The 16,297-nt window shown below is 32.0% G+C and overlaps 2 protein-coding genes and 1 non-coding gene across 8 annotated transcripts in view; 1 reads left to right on the top strand and 2 right to left on the bottom strand.

Moving 5' to 3' along the window:
• Positions 1-442: 442 nt before the first annotated feature.
• On the bottom strand, positions 443-1,626 carry LOC128866205 (NF-kappa-B inhibitor-interacting Ras-like protein). Its single transcript, XM_054106750.1, has 2 exons — positions 1,397-1,626; positions 443-1,314 (listed from the first exon to the last, which is right to left on the bottom strand). Exons 1-2 carry the CDS (start codon positions 1,508-1,510, stop codon positions 763-765), a joined length of 666 nt encoding a protein of 221 aa, XP_053962725.1. The 5' UTR covers positions 1,511-1,626; the 3' UTR covers positions 443-762.
• Positions 1,627-2,735: 1,109 nt separating this feature from the next.
• Trnar-acg (transfer RNA arginine (anticodon ACG)) lies at positions 2,736-2,808 on the bottom strand. Its single transcript has one exon. It is a non-coding gene; the product is annotated as a tRNA-Arg (tRNA).
• Positions 2,809-9,685: 6,877 nt separating this feature from the next.
• Positions 9,686-16,297, top strand: part of LOC128868385 (pyruvate carboxylase, mitochondrial) — a 55,835-nt gene continuing 49,223 nt past the window's right edge. For 2 of the 6 annotated variants that reach the window (XM_054110415.1, XM_054110410.1), the window contains exons 1-2: positions 9,686-9,793; positions 10,271-10,454. The gene's annotated coding sequence lies outside the window, so the exon portion shown is untranslated. The other 4 variants (XM_054110411.1, XM_054110413.1, XM_054110412.1 and 1 more) reach the window with 4 other exon arrangements.

Genomic DNA, 16,297 nt, shown 5'->3' with positions numbered 1-16,297 from the left:
TTGCATCTTCGAGCAAAATAAGAAATTTATTAAACGCAAAATTAATAAAGTTTCTGTAAATGTTGTTGTTGTTTTATCAGCTTACTAACAGCAGTTTCGGCAAATCCATCCATTCGCTGCCGTTATCACATAAATGTTAAATAAGCCTAAGAAATTAGAATAAACATTAATTTTTTAAAAATCTCTTATGATTTTAAAATGTTGCTACTACAAAGATTTCGTATAAATGAAAATATAGCTGTCAAATAAGTTCTGCGATTTATTATGGTCTATAATTGCATTATATCGTATGAATGATTTACATGCGATCATCATCCACATGTCGAGCTAGGCTGCGGGTTACGACAAACTAAACTATGATAATTATTAATCTCTTTTTCAAATAAATAATACAAAATTTATGTATTCTAACAATCTTTTCTAAATAAATTCTATGACCCAATGTAGTTTTGTTATGCGTATATTTATTTTATTTTATTTAAGTGCCATTTATAATGGAGATATCTTGCACACGTTAATTAATAATTAAGTACTAATATTGTAGAAAATTTGAGATTATCGAAATATATACCCACCAACACAAATGTGTGCATGCAGGTCCTTTTAACGGACTCATGTTTGCATATGTATGAATGTATATTATTTTTAATACTTTACAATAGAGTTAATTTTGCATTATTGCCCACCACTCCCACCGCCGATTCGCTGGCAGCCAGCAATACACCATAGCATATTGTCACCGCCGCCATCCGATTCCCCGTCCTAGCTATCACTCTTCTGTGTTTTCTGCATCACCTGACGCAATTGTGGGAAGCTACTTTTTGTCGGTGGTGGATGCAAACGTGCACATAAAGCTATAAATGGTTCATATAGCGACGGGCGTTCCATTGCATTTACCGTGTAATGCTTTATACGTTCACGTGCACACCAACTATTCGCTCGATTTAAAACAGATTCTACAGGATCGGGCTGTTGCTGTTGTACTTGTGGTTGTATCACTTGAGTTGGCGGCGACGCAGGTGATTCACGTCTGTTACGTGCTCTCATATTCGCCAACACAATTATTGCTACATTATCTTTTTTCTCCTTATTTCGATCGATATCAGTTTTGATATCAGCCAACATATCCAAACTGCTAGGATCTGTAGGATCATAGACCAACACATAACCATCAGGAAAATACAGATAGTGGCGGGGAAGTTGACCCTTTCCCTGTAGGCCGGCGCTATCGTAAATGCGAAGAGTTTCTCGAGCACCGCCACGTCCCGTATCCACACTAGCCACGTATATATCCTCAATAGTGGGATGAATTTCCTGGGAAAGGATTATATCTTAATTAAATAACATACACGTTTATTATTTATAAAGATGAGTGGGTAGAACGTTGGAGACCCACCGTGTCCATTGTGACGTTGCCATAAATTAATTGCTCCAGCAGCGACGTTTTGCCGACCCCTTTCATGCCACATATCAGCACTTTGCCCACTTTACCAATCTTGGCAGTTAACATATTTCTACAATTTGATTTGTTAACACTGTGATTTGTAATTTCAGTGATTTATTTTATGTGTACTTATTTGTTGATAAACTTTCAACACAGGCGCATAAACAGCTGATTAGGTTTCCAGGGTTACCAAAATTTTAGTTGTTCATGAAATCATAAAACACTCCTAAAAAATGTTGGACGAATGTTGGTGGAGTATCAGTTTTTGATCGAACATAACTCCAAGTCGTTTCGGTAAATTAGACCTGAATTTCGTGGGTACGAATAATTTTACTGTTACAGGACTCCTGAAAAGTACATAAAGATTCCGCAATTCAATCCTTTATTAATATTACTTACAAGAGGAAACGAAATGATTAGGTTCGTACTTTATAAATTTGATAAATCTGCCAATATTAGTCACAAACGAAATGTCACTTTTCTTATTTCTTTGACCAAAATTTAACTTATACCGCACTGCTACTATTTCGAATACACCTACATACATATATGTATGTTCCTATATCTATCTCGATTCCTTTATGCAATTACAAACAACCTTTAGATGCAAACTTAACATACTTGTCAGCAGTATAGACGGGTATAAAAAAATACTTTCTCGAATATAAACATCAACGCTGTTATTGCTTTATTTCCGCTGGCATCATCGCTAAAAAAATGGTTAAAATACGTACGGATTTTTTTTTTTTTTTTTGTGTGGAAAATGCGAAGTTAATAGTTTTTTATTGTGCTCTAGTCGGCTGTAACTAAGGAGGTGACACAAACTGGTCAGTGCAATGCTTTATATTCAGTTGATTTTATTAAATTCAGGACACAGGAATTTCGTTAAAATACTACAAATATTTTCGATAAGCATTTCGTTTTGTCTTTAGTACATCGTTTCATAGGATAAATTAATAAATTGAACCACAAATTCAAGTTTTCTGTATATTGCAACCATTTACACAAGTAATGCTGAATATGTAAATTCAGAACATGACCGATTTGGTTGATACATATGTACATACTTTTCTAAATCTCTAAATCCCCTCCCCGCTTAAGAGGTATGTACTTATTCTTATCGAGACAAAAAAATAATAATAATTTCAATTGAAAAAAATATGCTGCAACATCTTTATGAAGAACAATACTAAAAAAGTAAAAACCTTTACTAAGCAATGTAAGTAAAAATTAAAAACAACAAAAAAATTAAATGCGTTAATAAATAATAAAAACAAAAAATTTTACTCTGCGATCCTGCCAGGAGTCGAACCTGGAATCTTCTGATCCGTAGTCAGACGCGTTATCCATTGCGCCACAGGACCGTATATCACAACGTTGCCAGATGCTGTGCATTTGCAAAAGCACAATATTAAACCTTAAATGTAGTGAGAGAAAATTACCGCAGTATAAGAAATGCTAAAATAATTACAAATATGTAAGTACATAAGAGATATTTTTTAACAATCTAAATAATTCTCTTTTAAAAATAGTGCAAAATAAAATATGAAACTTTTGTAAAAACCAACATAGACCGCAACGGCGACACGTACATATATGTATATGTATGTATATATTTGCTTTTCATTTTTGGCAAACATATTTTGGTTGCAAATTTACTAAAAATAACTTATTTGTTATTAGACACAAATAGTTACATACATACATACATATTAAGCGTGCTAATGACCAAGCAAATAAACAAATGAATAGGACGGTCATAAAAATGTTTACCTAAGAATTGATGCCGGTTGATTGTATGAGTGTGTGAAATTGTTGGAACTGAAGCAGCAACAAAAACTAAATTGAATATGTAAGAATAAACGGGCGGCTACCAACAAATAAAATATGTCGGCGGAGAGCCAAAAACAAAACATAGGTGAAAAAACTACAGTAAAAACAAATGGAGAGAAAAAACCACAATATGGAGATATAGAAATAATAATACCAAACGTGTGCATACATATACATAAAATTTTGTATATTTACTTAGTTTCATCTTGTTTGTCGATTACATTTTTTTTCTTTTTGAGCTTTCGTGTTTACTTTCTTCGACCATTCGAGACACACCTACGAAATTCGGTAAATTAATAGCTATAAAAAACGATAGAAAATTGCTTATCAAGGAGAATGCATAAAAGGTGATGGCGGAAAAGCTGCTTTTTCGCGATTAGTGGTTTGAAGGCCAAAGTGATCAGTTTTTTGGTTTATAGTTTCACTTGTTTGTTCACATTCTGATTGAAATTTTGGCATAAAAACCATCAAATTGCAAAAACAAAATATTATATGTACCTATATATGTACATACGTTTAAAATTTTACTGTACTACCGCTATCAACTTGTATGAATTCACATTGATTTGTATGATTTTCGGCAATAAGGTTTTCAAAAATTATTTTTTATTTAAATTATTTTGTTTATTGCATGCATATAAAAAAAGAGAACAGCAAAAATTAAAAGTGTTAACGCGTTAGGTTCAAAAACTGCAATAACAACAATTGCAGAAGCAACAGTGTGGAGATATAGAAATTATAATTACAAATGTACCTACATACATATATGCATATGTATGCTTTAGAGACACACCTACGAAATTCGTGAAAGCAAAAGCTATAAAAGCGCTAGAAATGTATGTTTTACGTCAAATTGTCAAAAATAAATGTGTAATCTAAATCCTTTGCTTTAAAAAAGAAGGCAACAAGACAAAAACGCGCGGTGCTTTCCGGCTAAACATATGTACGTATTGACCATACAAACGAATGAGGGGAAAAATAAAATTTAAATTTATTTTAAACATATTTTCGTTTCTGTGGCATCTGAAAGTGTTACACATGCATAGATTATTATCCTAAAATTCACTAGCGAATATTGAAATTAAAAAAAAAGTGTATATTTTTCTTTGCCCGGAAAGTAGACAAATTATCAAGTTTAAATAAAATGTATCGAAATACATATGTATAACTATTTTTAAAGATATCACTGAGTCGAGAACAAGTGAGTTTGACGATTTTTGTAGCGAGTTTGACTTAAGTTGGCCTCTACAAGTTTCAACCTTCTTTATCAAATGGGATCTTGTGACCTTTTTCCCTCAGCATGGTGCTTGGCTAAGAAGCACTAGCGCCAATTAGCTCTTCATTTCCGCCCTTGCATTATATTTAATACTTATCAAGGCTGTTCTAACATTCAGATATCTGATTAAAACTCTGTTCGTAGTGCTCTAGAGTTTTAGCAGTCAAACCATTCAACTCGATCTTCATTTTTAGTACAAAATTGAGGCGGATTTTTCATCACAACTTTGTGCTCTAATCACTTTACCGATCAAGACATTAATATCTACAAGTAAAAGGCATTTAGGTGTGTGTTTCCACGCATCTTCAAATTTCGATTTTTATGGTGCCGGTAGTCCAAAAGATTGCAAGTTTATTGTTCGGCGTCGTTCATTAAAATGTTCGATGTCGATCTACGAAAATTAAAAAAAACTAGTTAAATATATGAAAAAAAACTAGTTAAATATACGAAAAAAAAAATCTATGAAAAAAGAGGTTGTCTGTAAAGTCGGCTTACTGACGATAGTTTAACGTGACAACGTCATAAGAAAATACTGATGGAATGGTTGCATTTTTCAAAAGAAAATTTTAATTTTATTTGTTTGATAGATAATTTGTATGGACATAGAAAAGGAGGTAAATGGAATCGCAATGGAATTGATCAAGTTACATTTACACAAACGTAAAAAATTACGAAACATTTATCAAATTCATGAAAGATATGTTCAATTTCGATTGTGCATCAGACGTTAATAAGTCAACAACACTAAGAGGCACCATCATCGATTTGACTTTTTCAAGACACATTACACTCGAAACACTCCCTTTCATTTCCTACTTTTCCTATCATCGTCCTATTCTATCCTATAAATTAATAATAAAAACATTAAAACAACAGATATTATTAACAACTAGTCGTCACTAATTATAAATTCGGTAAGGATTATGATGATATAATTGGTTTTATTTTAAATTCTTCAACTAAATTAAATGAATAATCTTCATAGAGAAATGGTTCATTACCATGCACACAGGAAGAAGGCATATGCAAATACAGATATGTTAATTTATATACATATGCGCATATACATACATATATATGCTCACTCAAGTAGGAGAGAGCCAGATGTCGAACGTTGCTGAACGCGGGGGCCGATTGTGCCTCTTTGTCGTTCGTTCCGCGCTCTCGCATGCAGTTCAAGCAAGGTAACGCCGTAACGCCGCATGAGCAACATAACATTTTTTGGTGCGTGCAGCCGACTACATCGAATTATAAGACGTTATCACATCAAAAACTAGTAAAATATGTAAAAGAAATGAGTGAGAGATAATTAAAATATTTCTTCCAACAAAACCTAAAAGAAAACTTAAGAAATAAACCTTGCGATCCTGCCTGAAGTGGAACATGAAATATTTTGATTCGCACACGTATTTCCGTCATTCGAAATTCTTGCTGATGTTTTTTCTTTTGTGCTCTGCATACCATAAGGTCTTACTAAAAATCAAATTGAGAAGGCTAAAGTGGACTACAACCATAAAATATCAGTTTTAGTGAAACAAAAAAAAAAAAAAAAAAAATGGCGCCTTGTTTGGACGATTTCGTTTTCAGTACCTTTGTGGTTTTGTTCTGGTTGGAAGTATTTCGATGACATCTGATAAAGTCAAAGCCCTTTAATGGTTCAAGTATGGTTAGTATTGTGTGTTGAACCTTAGCTAATTTGTGAAATCTGCGCGATTGCATGCAACGAGTGACCTAATAGCTTTAATAAATTTTTCAATGGGGGTGTTCTTACAATACAGAACTCTCAAAATAAGATATTTAATAAAATTTGGCATTCCATCATGCTTCGTTTCTCTCCCCCACACTTTTGAAAACAATTAAAAATATGTACTAGCAAGCTCCTGATCTGCCGAATTGTTGAAAGTGTGTCAAAGGAGGCATGAATAAATATATTTTATTTCCGATTCACAGAGCAAGAGTCGGAGTTTTGAACATAATTGGAATATTTCTATAATTTTTGTTTGGTTTTGTTTTCACTTATATTTTTTAAATGTATTACTAAATTTTGTAGCAAATAAATTGATTTCATGATATATGTATTTATTATTTTCATATTTCAATTTAATCTTTTATACCATATAATTTGAATACATGTACGTACATTGAATATTTTCAAAATGCAAATCACTAAACTAATTTGCTCCGACTGATTGCTAGAATCATTATCTGCCATAAGGCCTCTTGCTCTGAGTCTGAAAATGATTATAATTAAAATGACTTGTAAAAAAAAAATTAAAATAAATTAATGTGAGTAAGCTTATTTAATTAAAAAAACACAAATATTTTATATGTACAAACATACGTATATATGTATGTACATATATATTTAATCACATTATTTGATTGAAAAAATTGTTCATTAGGTATTGAGTACGCACGAACTACCTTAACATTTGATATCACAAAGCCTTTTAATTCGACAGAAAGCAAACTTCCTTATTTGAAATTTGCGCTAATCAATCAACCAATCAAAGGTGCACAACAAATATATGTAAATAATATTATTAACGAAAGCAAATAGTGTGCCTTTTAAATTGAAATATTGAATGTGATAACAATATTTATGGAAAGTTACTCATACGCAGTGAGCGCCACCCACAATCGTTCATTCCTTCTTTCTACCGTACTCGTACATATGAAGATAGCCAACGTGGCGACAAGAACTGCGCACCCCATTACGAACAATTGCCAATGCTGGTGATATCTTTGCTTTATACAGCCGCCAAAATCGCTCGTAAGTGTTGTGGTTTCGGTGGATTAACACGATCTTGTTATCTGATACGAGTATTGCCGAGTATCGAATTTAATAGTATTTTGTTGTTATATATTAGAGTATACGCGTGCAGACGTGTTCATGTGTTTTGTTTGTTGAGCGATCGCATACGCCTTTTGTGGTAATAAATTTATGTTAAGGCGATTAAAGTGACGACACTGTAAGCTAGTAGTGATTGGCTCTTGGACTTCCTGCAAAATTGATATGAATTGTGGGATTTTTACTGAATATCTGCCGCATTTTTGTAGCTATAAAATTTTTAAAGTAAAAGTAATGTCATATCTTCTTTTCTCATTTTTTGAACACAGAGCACATATTCTGCTCAGACGCCCTTACTATCATCTGAATAGATAGTTTTCACAGTCACAGTTGGATAGGTTCAGGGAAGAAAACTATTCCAAGTTTTGTCCGTTGCTTGGTAGCACCGCTGGATCAACGCAAGTTCAACTGTACTGGTGGATATGGAAAAATACACTCAGTAACAGCTAATTAATGCCGGTTCAAACTCCTAACAACACTATTTTTACCAAGTGGACTTATTCCATTCAGTTCATCACCTCTTTATTTATATATTAAATTAATAAGTGCACAATATGTTCCAGTATATAGTTAGAATTTTCCCTATATTTAAAAATTTTCCTTGTGATTCATATAGTATATAAATTTCTATTTAGTGAGACTTCTCTACGATTGATTCCAATAAACCTAATGACCCACGCTATATTCAACAACAAGTAATAACAAAAATAGCAAATTTGTTTTCATAAGGCAACTTTTTGTGGTTATAATATTTTTTTAGTTAATTTTTGTTGTTCGAAAACAAAATTAAGACAGAAAAATAAAATATTCTCTGTTGCACTCTCTGACTCTGTCAGCACTCTACTTTGCAAAGCTTTAACAGTGCGTCTGCTCAGAACGTGCAATCCTACATTGGCTTTAATACTCACGCAACATCGTGGCTGTTATAAACAAACACACAAACATGCGTATGTACGTACACACATGTGTATTTATGCATACATATATACTTTTGCTTCAGTAAAAATTTTATACACATTTGTTTACTGCACGTGTTATAGCCGGCTTCAGCGTACGCAGACAGTGAACACCGCAAGCAAGTTCGCTTATCGCCTCTCTTGGAGATGACGTTCTACTATAAGTGACTAGTCACTTCTATGTGCGATCCGTACAAAATGCTTAAAAATGTATACATGTAAATATACTTTATGTATATATGTACATATATATATGCACATATAAATGAATATACAAATGCATGGTAAGTAGCTAAGTCAAATAGCTTGGACAATATAATAAATTTACTCAAATAAATAAAGAACGATTCAATCTGATGCTCGTAACATCGAGATGCTATATGCCATTGTAGGTTTCGCTGCCGCTGCCAACTTCGCTGTTTTATGCAATGACTTTGACTTTGATGTTAGCAGCGCAGCGAAGAGTCGTAAAATAAATAATACAACGTCTGTACATTTTTATTTTATATTCTCTGCAGAGAGCTCAGCTGCATGAATAATGATTTCATTACCATGAGGCGCCAATTGTCAATTGCTGTTAGTTTGAACCTCGTGGTTTTTGTTTTTAATTTTTTATTTTAATAATTATAAAAAGCAATAATGAGTATTTAATTTTTTGCAAAAACATTTTGCTATCTCTCCGTGAGTTTAATAAATTCCCTTGTTTAAAGAGACTACTCCTTATCGGTGAAAAGTTGACTATGTATTGAATAGCGTTTCGTCTTAATTGGATGTCACACCACCCAATTGGCTTTGGAGATAGCAAGATGAGCATGGTCATCGTTTTCCGAGATTATCATATTATGGACGTACGAATATAATACGTAGCGGAAATGAGCGTTTGTATTTTCAATTTTTATTCCCTGTAATATCAAGATATAACCACGGTCAAACACCCAAAAAGGGTGTAAGCGCCAATTTTACATATATATAAAATATCTATAGTCAGTTTTAAATAATAATATACAATACAAGAAGATTTCTACAAATAAATTATTGAAGAATATAATTAAATTTTGTATAATCGCTGCAATTGTAATTTCCCTGCAGGGCAATTTGAGATGTGCTTATATATTACCAATGTTCTTACGCCTAACTTTTATAATTATCTGTTATTTTTCGCAAGCTTTCGCTCCACACTGCTCAATTATTGTGTGTACCTTTTTATAAGTTCTCAAGTCCATATCGGCACCAGAGTCGGCACATTTTCATTTCAGCTCGGTCATTGAAATTCCTTTGCTGTTGCTGGTGCTGCCTCAGTTAGCAGCACTGCTCATATCATCGCCTCTGTCTAACATTGCTATTGTAGGCATTTCATGTTCCGATTTTTCAAGACACTTTACCAGTCAGATGTGTAGCTTTGGTGTGAACGGACGTAGTTGTTTCTTGTGGTGGTGCGTGATAAGTATTTAATTAAATTCTCGTGCAAAAAAAAATTAGAAATAGTGTGAAGTGTGCAAGTTTATTGGCTTTGCTTCATACTGATATTTTTTCTTAATTATTTGGGTATATTTTGCGTGTGATTATTAAAGTAGACCAACTTTCACCATTTTTACGTACGAAATGTTATTGAAAAAGTTGGCAAAAAATCCATTGCTAATTTTGTACGCAACAACACACCTTACATTTTACATAATTATTAATTCTAAATGATTTGCACGGTCACTCTTGGGAACAGTGGAACGTGTAGCTTTTTCATTTTCTTTTTTAATTGCAATTATTATTTATTTTTCTTATTTGAAAAGAGACAATAAATTAGGCTGTAAAAAAACAACCACGACATCAAGGTTACTGCGGTGCAGTCTAGTTAAAATTGTGGAAGTTTTATGCACATATATTTAGTACAAATCTACGTATATATGTATTTATAGAAACGTTATTTGTATGTGTGGCATTTTCAAATTTGTCGGAAAGGATAAGTGAAGGATATAAATTAGAAAAATTTTGTGCTAACCGCACATACTCGTATACAAATATACACAACGAAGGATACACAACAGGCAGTTACAAAAGCGAAAGGGAATAACATATCTGTGCCAAAAGACATCAGAAAAGGTGAGTGGCAAATCAAAACAGCTGATGTTAGTTAAAGAGAGTTAACAGCAACTTGATTGAGATTTAACATATTTATGTACATAGGCCGACAAGCCGACCATGTGTATATGTAAGGACGTAACATATGGCAAGCAGTGTGCAAATTTAGGCTGCCATATATTTCTTACACAGCTGAGTTTCTACCATACAAAGCCAGAAAATTGCTGCATTTGTTGATGCAACACAATTTTGTGGTTTCTATCGGACAACTTTCGCTGAATTTAACCCTGAACTTTGTCAGCTAACAGTATTTACGGCTTCAAGATTTCCTTTTATATATTTGTATTGATATATTAAAATAAAATAAATTAAAATAAAATAAAATAAAATAAAATAAAATGAAATAAAACGAAATAAAATCAAATTAAATAAAATTAACTTAAATACAATAAAATATAATACTCTAAAATAAAATTAGATAAAAAAGTTTACAAAATAAGAAAAAATATATAAAAAAAATTCAACAAAATATTTTAAATTTAAAAAAATATATTATTAATTAAATATAATAAAACCAAATAAAATAAGGTTTACAAAAAACAACAATAGTAATAATAAAATAAAATAAAATAAAATAAAAAAATGGAATACAATATTCAAGTAAATTGTAATTAAAAAAAAATTTGGTACTAATTACATAACATAAAATAAGCGAAAAAAAAATTTAATTGCATAAAAATAAATTTTAAAAATCAAAAAATTATAATAAATAAAATAAGGTTTTCTTCCATCTAATTCTATTAATGTATAATATATTACAAAAACAAATAAATGGAACAAAATATTTTAAAGTTAAAAACGTACAATATTAATTAAATAAAATAAAATAAGATAAAATGAAGCTTACAAGAAAAAACAGTAATAATAAAATAAAATAAAAAATTAGAGTAAAATATCTTAAAATAAATTGTAGTTAAAAAAATGGTATTAATTAAATAACATAAAACAACATAAAATAAAATGAAAAAAAATTAAGTTCTATTAAAATAAATTTAAAAAATAAAAAACTTATAATAAAATAAAATAAGATTTTCTTTCATCTAATTATATTAGTTTAATAGTTAATATAAAATGAAATAAAATAAAGTGAAGCAAAATAAAATAAAAAGAAATTAAAAGAAGAAATTAAGATAAAAGACAAATAAAAAGAAATTTAATTTAAAAGAATTAAGTAGGTTAAAATAATATATTATTAAATTAAAATAAATAAAATAAAATTGGGTGAACAAATTCTATTTGCATTTGTAAAATCCTGCGCCAATATATTCATTTAGATGGTAACACTCAAATGAAGAAATTTATTTTTAGCAACTTCATGACAGTCATTTTGAGTAAATTGTCAAAAATATAAATAAAATATTTTTTTTGCTTTTTCTCTTGCCTATTTTGTTAATAAAAAATATATACAATCAAATTAACAGATTGTGTTTCAGAAACAATTTCATCCAACCATTTAAATAAATAATCGCTTATTACGTTCGACATTTATTGGGAAATTGGAGTTTCTATTTATTAAATGAACAATAGATTATTGAGAGAGAGGGAGAGAGAGTGAGAATAGCGAATTTAAAAGTTGACCAACAAATTCATTGCATTCTCGTTGCATTGTCTGCGCTCTTTTGTTAATCTGTGCCAACACATGCACTTTTTTCAGTTTTCCCAATTGCATAATTGTTTGATCGTTTTTTCTTTAGCTTTCCTCCATTTGAATTGCGGCCATTCGTGCTCGCTTTAACATAAGTTATTAGTTGTACAATAAGAAATTTACACAATTTTTTACAGATATGTTGCTTTTTTTGTTTAAGCTGTCGAGTGTCATTGTTCTTATGTGCATTATTAGCTATTTTTATTTGCCTGTCACTGGCCCTGACTTCTTGCACATAGGCTGCAAAAAACGTGATGCTTCCATAACGAAAACACAGTGGTGCATTTAAAATGTTTTTTTAATTTTGGTAAATAGATTCAATTGAATTTATGTGGGAAAAATTGAAAAAAATTGCGAAGTACGCCAACAGCCACTTTAAGGGAATATATCTGAGTAAAATAATAAAAAATTATAGAAAAATTGGTGCTGATAATTAACACGAATACATTTTTTAGTATTTTGTAGTTGCAAATTTTATTAAATTTGGTTTCTTTTTTTCATATCATAAAATTTTCGAATTGTAAATTCACACAAAAAGTAATATCATAAAAAAGATGTGTGCGTGCAAAATTTCAGGGAGATCGGTCCATAGCTTTTCGAGTTATCGTGTGCGCCAATTCGAAAAATTTAGTTTTGAGAAAAACGCGTCTAAAGTTTGAATACAACGTAACTATACCTCTCACAGCGCTTGAACGCAAATAATAGAGACGTCACGGTTGACGTTCTATAATATAAGAAAGTCTTCTAAAATTTTGTTTGACATATTCTTAAAGGATTATATTAACATTTTATGAAAAAAAAATTTTTTTTTCGAAATTTTACAGGTATCTGTCCCCTTACTGGCCTCTATCGACTCAAAGCGGCGTCCGCGTAGTGGCAATTTAAGTTTTAGGAAAAGGAAAAAGTCACGGGGAGCTAAATCTGGTGAATACGGTGGTTGTTCGATGATATTTGTCGAGTTTTTGGTTAAAAAAGTATCCACAATATGAGCCTTGTGAGACGGTGCGTTATCATGGTGCAAGATCCATAAGTTCTCTTACCACAAATTTGACCGTTTCTCAAACGTCGCAAAACTTCCAAGTGATATTCTTTATTTACTGTGGAGCCATTTGGAATGAATTTCGAGTACACAACACTATGATAATCATAGAAAACGAGTTTCACTTTGACGTGGTTTTTTGGGTTTCGGCTCATGTGGATAGCGCCATTCAGCCGCCTGTTGGCTGGTTTGCATGTCAAACTCATATACCTACGTCTCATCACCTGTTATGATGCGCTGTATAAACGTTGGGCCCGAATTCACTTGCTCAAGCATGTCTTCAGCCACCTTCTTCCGTTAAAGTTTTTTTAAAGAAATTCAACTATTTTGGAACGAGTCGAGCAGCTACGCGTTTCATGCCCAATTCATGGTGTAAAATGTTGCGAATTGATTCGTCAGACATGCTAAGGTCACGAGCTACCTCTCTCAAAGTTAAATAATGGTTTTCCAGCACCATTTCCTTGACTTTGTCGACGTTTTCATCCGTTGAAGACGTTGATGGGCGATCATCAAAACTTCGATGACTTCTCGCCCCTCTGCAAAAGCCTTATACCACTCGTAGAACCGTGCTTTTGATAAAGCACACTCGCCATAGGTTTTCTGCAACATTTTCAACGATTCGGCACACGAAATCCCGTTTAAAACACAAAATTTAAGACAAATTTTTTGTTCGATAATTTTATCCATAGTGAAAATCGCAGGCACACCTGTGGTTGACTGATATAATTAAATGCCAAAAACAAGCTAATTGACAGATCACGTTCAAACTCTGCGACACTATAGAGGGCAATTGTACCAACATTCCAGCAAAAAAAATTTAGACATACTTGTATGTGTAACGCGCGCTTTTGAAATGAACAATTCCCGATAGTTTTTTGACAGAATGTACTTCTGCAGAAAGAAAGTTTTGAATTTTTAGTTATTGCCAGCGGTTTTTAATTAGAATTTCTAGAAAGACTTTTAGTATAATATACTATAGTGCAAGATTGAAGTTAATAAAAAATTTCGTTGATTTTAATAATTTTTTCCTTAGCCTCTTGATAGAGTACCTAAATGCGTTACTCCGCATTTAAAAAATTTCGTGCATTTTTTTCAAGAAATTTTGTAGATTTGGAATCATATGTATGGGGTTTTCTGGCGGTTTGCACAAATAGGATAAGTTGAAAATCACCATAATTTGTACCAAAGCTCGATTCCTTAGATAACTCGCATAAAACGTATGTAATTTGGGTTTGAGTTATTGAGTTGAGTATCCCAGCCGAACGATTTTTTCGTCGATTTTTTTGTCGTTCGTGCTTGGCAAAAGTATTCTATAACTCATATTCATTATTCATATTGCTTTATAATTCGTAATTGGCGAAATAGTAAAAAATCGCTAATCGATTTATACCATTACGTTTGCTTTCAACTTTCAACTGATCGTTTTCTATGACTCGAAAATAACGAAAACTCGTAATAGTTTGATGGTCCCTTGGATTACGAGTTATCACGAATCCACTGTACTTCGATTTGCTTAGTTGAGAATTAAAACAAGTGAACTGTGTGAAAATTTAAATAAAAAATAAAGAAATGGTTAAAAATGATATGGAAAATGACTTTTAATACTTACGGGGAAATACACGCGTACAGTAATCTTCGCTCTTTATGGGATGTGAAGAGACCTTTTCATAGCGATAGAAACTTGAAAGCGGTGGATTACGACAAACTTCGTCAAAGATACAAAAACGTTATGACAAAGCTACGAAAACTGGCTTGACTAAAAAACAAAGTGCGTGTAGCGTAGAAACTGTCAAGGCAGACAAAGAAAGAGGGAGAGACCCGAGAGAGTCTTAGAGAGAGAGAGAAAGAATATATATCTAAATAAATCCGACGCCGGAATGGATAGCACTTAATAGTACGCACAAGCACTAGCCAGGAAACGGAAATAAGCGCCAAAAAGTTGGCACCAAAAAAATTGGGACCAAAAAACGTCCCAAACAGTAGGCACCAAGGAAATATAACGCTAAAAAATAGGCACCAAAAATATATTTCCTACAAGTTTGCACCAACAAACAAGCGCCAAAGTTGGGAATTTTATTTCTCACTAGAAATTAGCAACCACAAGTAAAAAGTCAGGAAAAATAGGCTAAAGTGTATCTAAGATATATATAAGGTATAGTTCTCTCTCTCCTTTTCCTCTACGTTATATCTTTTTTCTCTCTCGCGGAACGAAAATGCTCAAAACGTTGCATTACCTTGAAAATTTACTCTCCATTCTCGCTCGTCCATCGACGCCTAAGAAGTTTTACTTCAAAAACTAATTGTCACTCACTTTTATTTTCTTGTATTTACAAAGCTTGAACACAAACGAGAAGCTAAAATTTGATGAGTTTTTTGATATGTATATGTGAGGGCAAAACATCAAATTACACCGACGCGCAATTTGATACAAACAAAAAGGTATGGTGCAAGGTGCCTATAAAGCATAGCGAGGTAGCAAATTTAAAATGTTTTAAAAATCATAGCAAATTTATTAAGATCGCAGCAAAGTGCCAACGCTGGTACTTAGCGAAAAAGTGCGATTAAGTTATCTACATCTTATGTCTGTAAGTACTTAGTTCATTGTGTTGGCTCTAGGTTGACTCTAACCATTTTTATCAATATTAGATCTCTATAAATATTTCCATTTCATGTACGTGAGCGCATTATTTATAAACCCAATCTGATGTGAACTGTGAATACCTTTTAAACTAAAAAAAAATGTATGTTGTCCATTTCTTAACTTAAGCAAGTCTTTGATAAGTATTAAGTATTAAGTGCGCACTTGATATAAGTTCACGCGAGCAATTTGGTATGTTTTTATATATTTTTTGTATTTATTTCCATTTTTGGGACGCCGAACTGTTCACGTGAATTTTGCGTGCTAAAAAATAAAATGAAGTATTCTTGCTAATAACAACAATTAGGTGTGCAAACATATACCTATGTTATTAGGTGTTTTTTTAAGAGCTTGAAAATTTAAAATGATAATACGAAACGGAAATATTGGTGGAATGAATGTTTTTTTTTTATTAAATGTCGTCGCTGTTCAGCTGATTAATTTTTGGCAGCAAATATTCAGTCAGCCATAACGGCAGCTCC

This window comes from Anastrepha ludens, chromosome 6 (genome assembly GCF_028408465.1).
Source record: "Anastrepha ludens isolate Willacy chromosome 6, idAnaLude1.1, whole genome shotgun sequence".
NCBI classification, from domain to species: Eukaryota; Metazoa; Arthropoda; class Insecta; order Diptera; family Tephritidae; genus Anastrepha; species Anastrepha ludens.
The sequence above is the reverse complement of the archived record's forward strand: the minus strand, read 5'-3'. Positions and strand labels throughout refer to the sequence as shown.

Coding starts and splice junctions, on each gene's coding strand:
- LOC128866205 (XM_054106750.1), bottom strand. CDS start 1,510: ATGTTAACTGCCAAGATTGGTAAAGTGGGCAAAGTGCTGATATGTGGC. Junction 1,315..1,396: donor GCAACGTCACAATGGACACG/GTGGGTCTCCAA, acceptor ATCCTTTCCCAG/GAAATTCATCCCACTATTGA.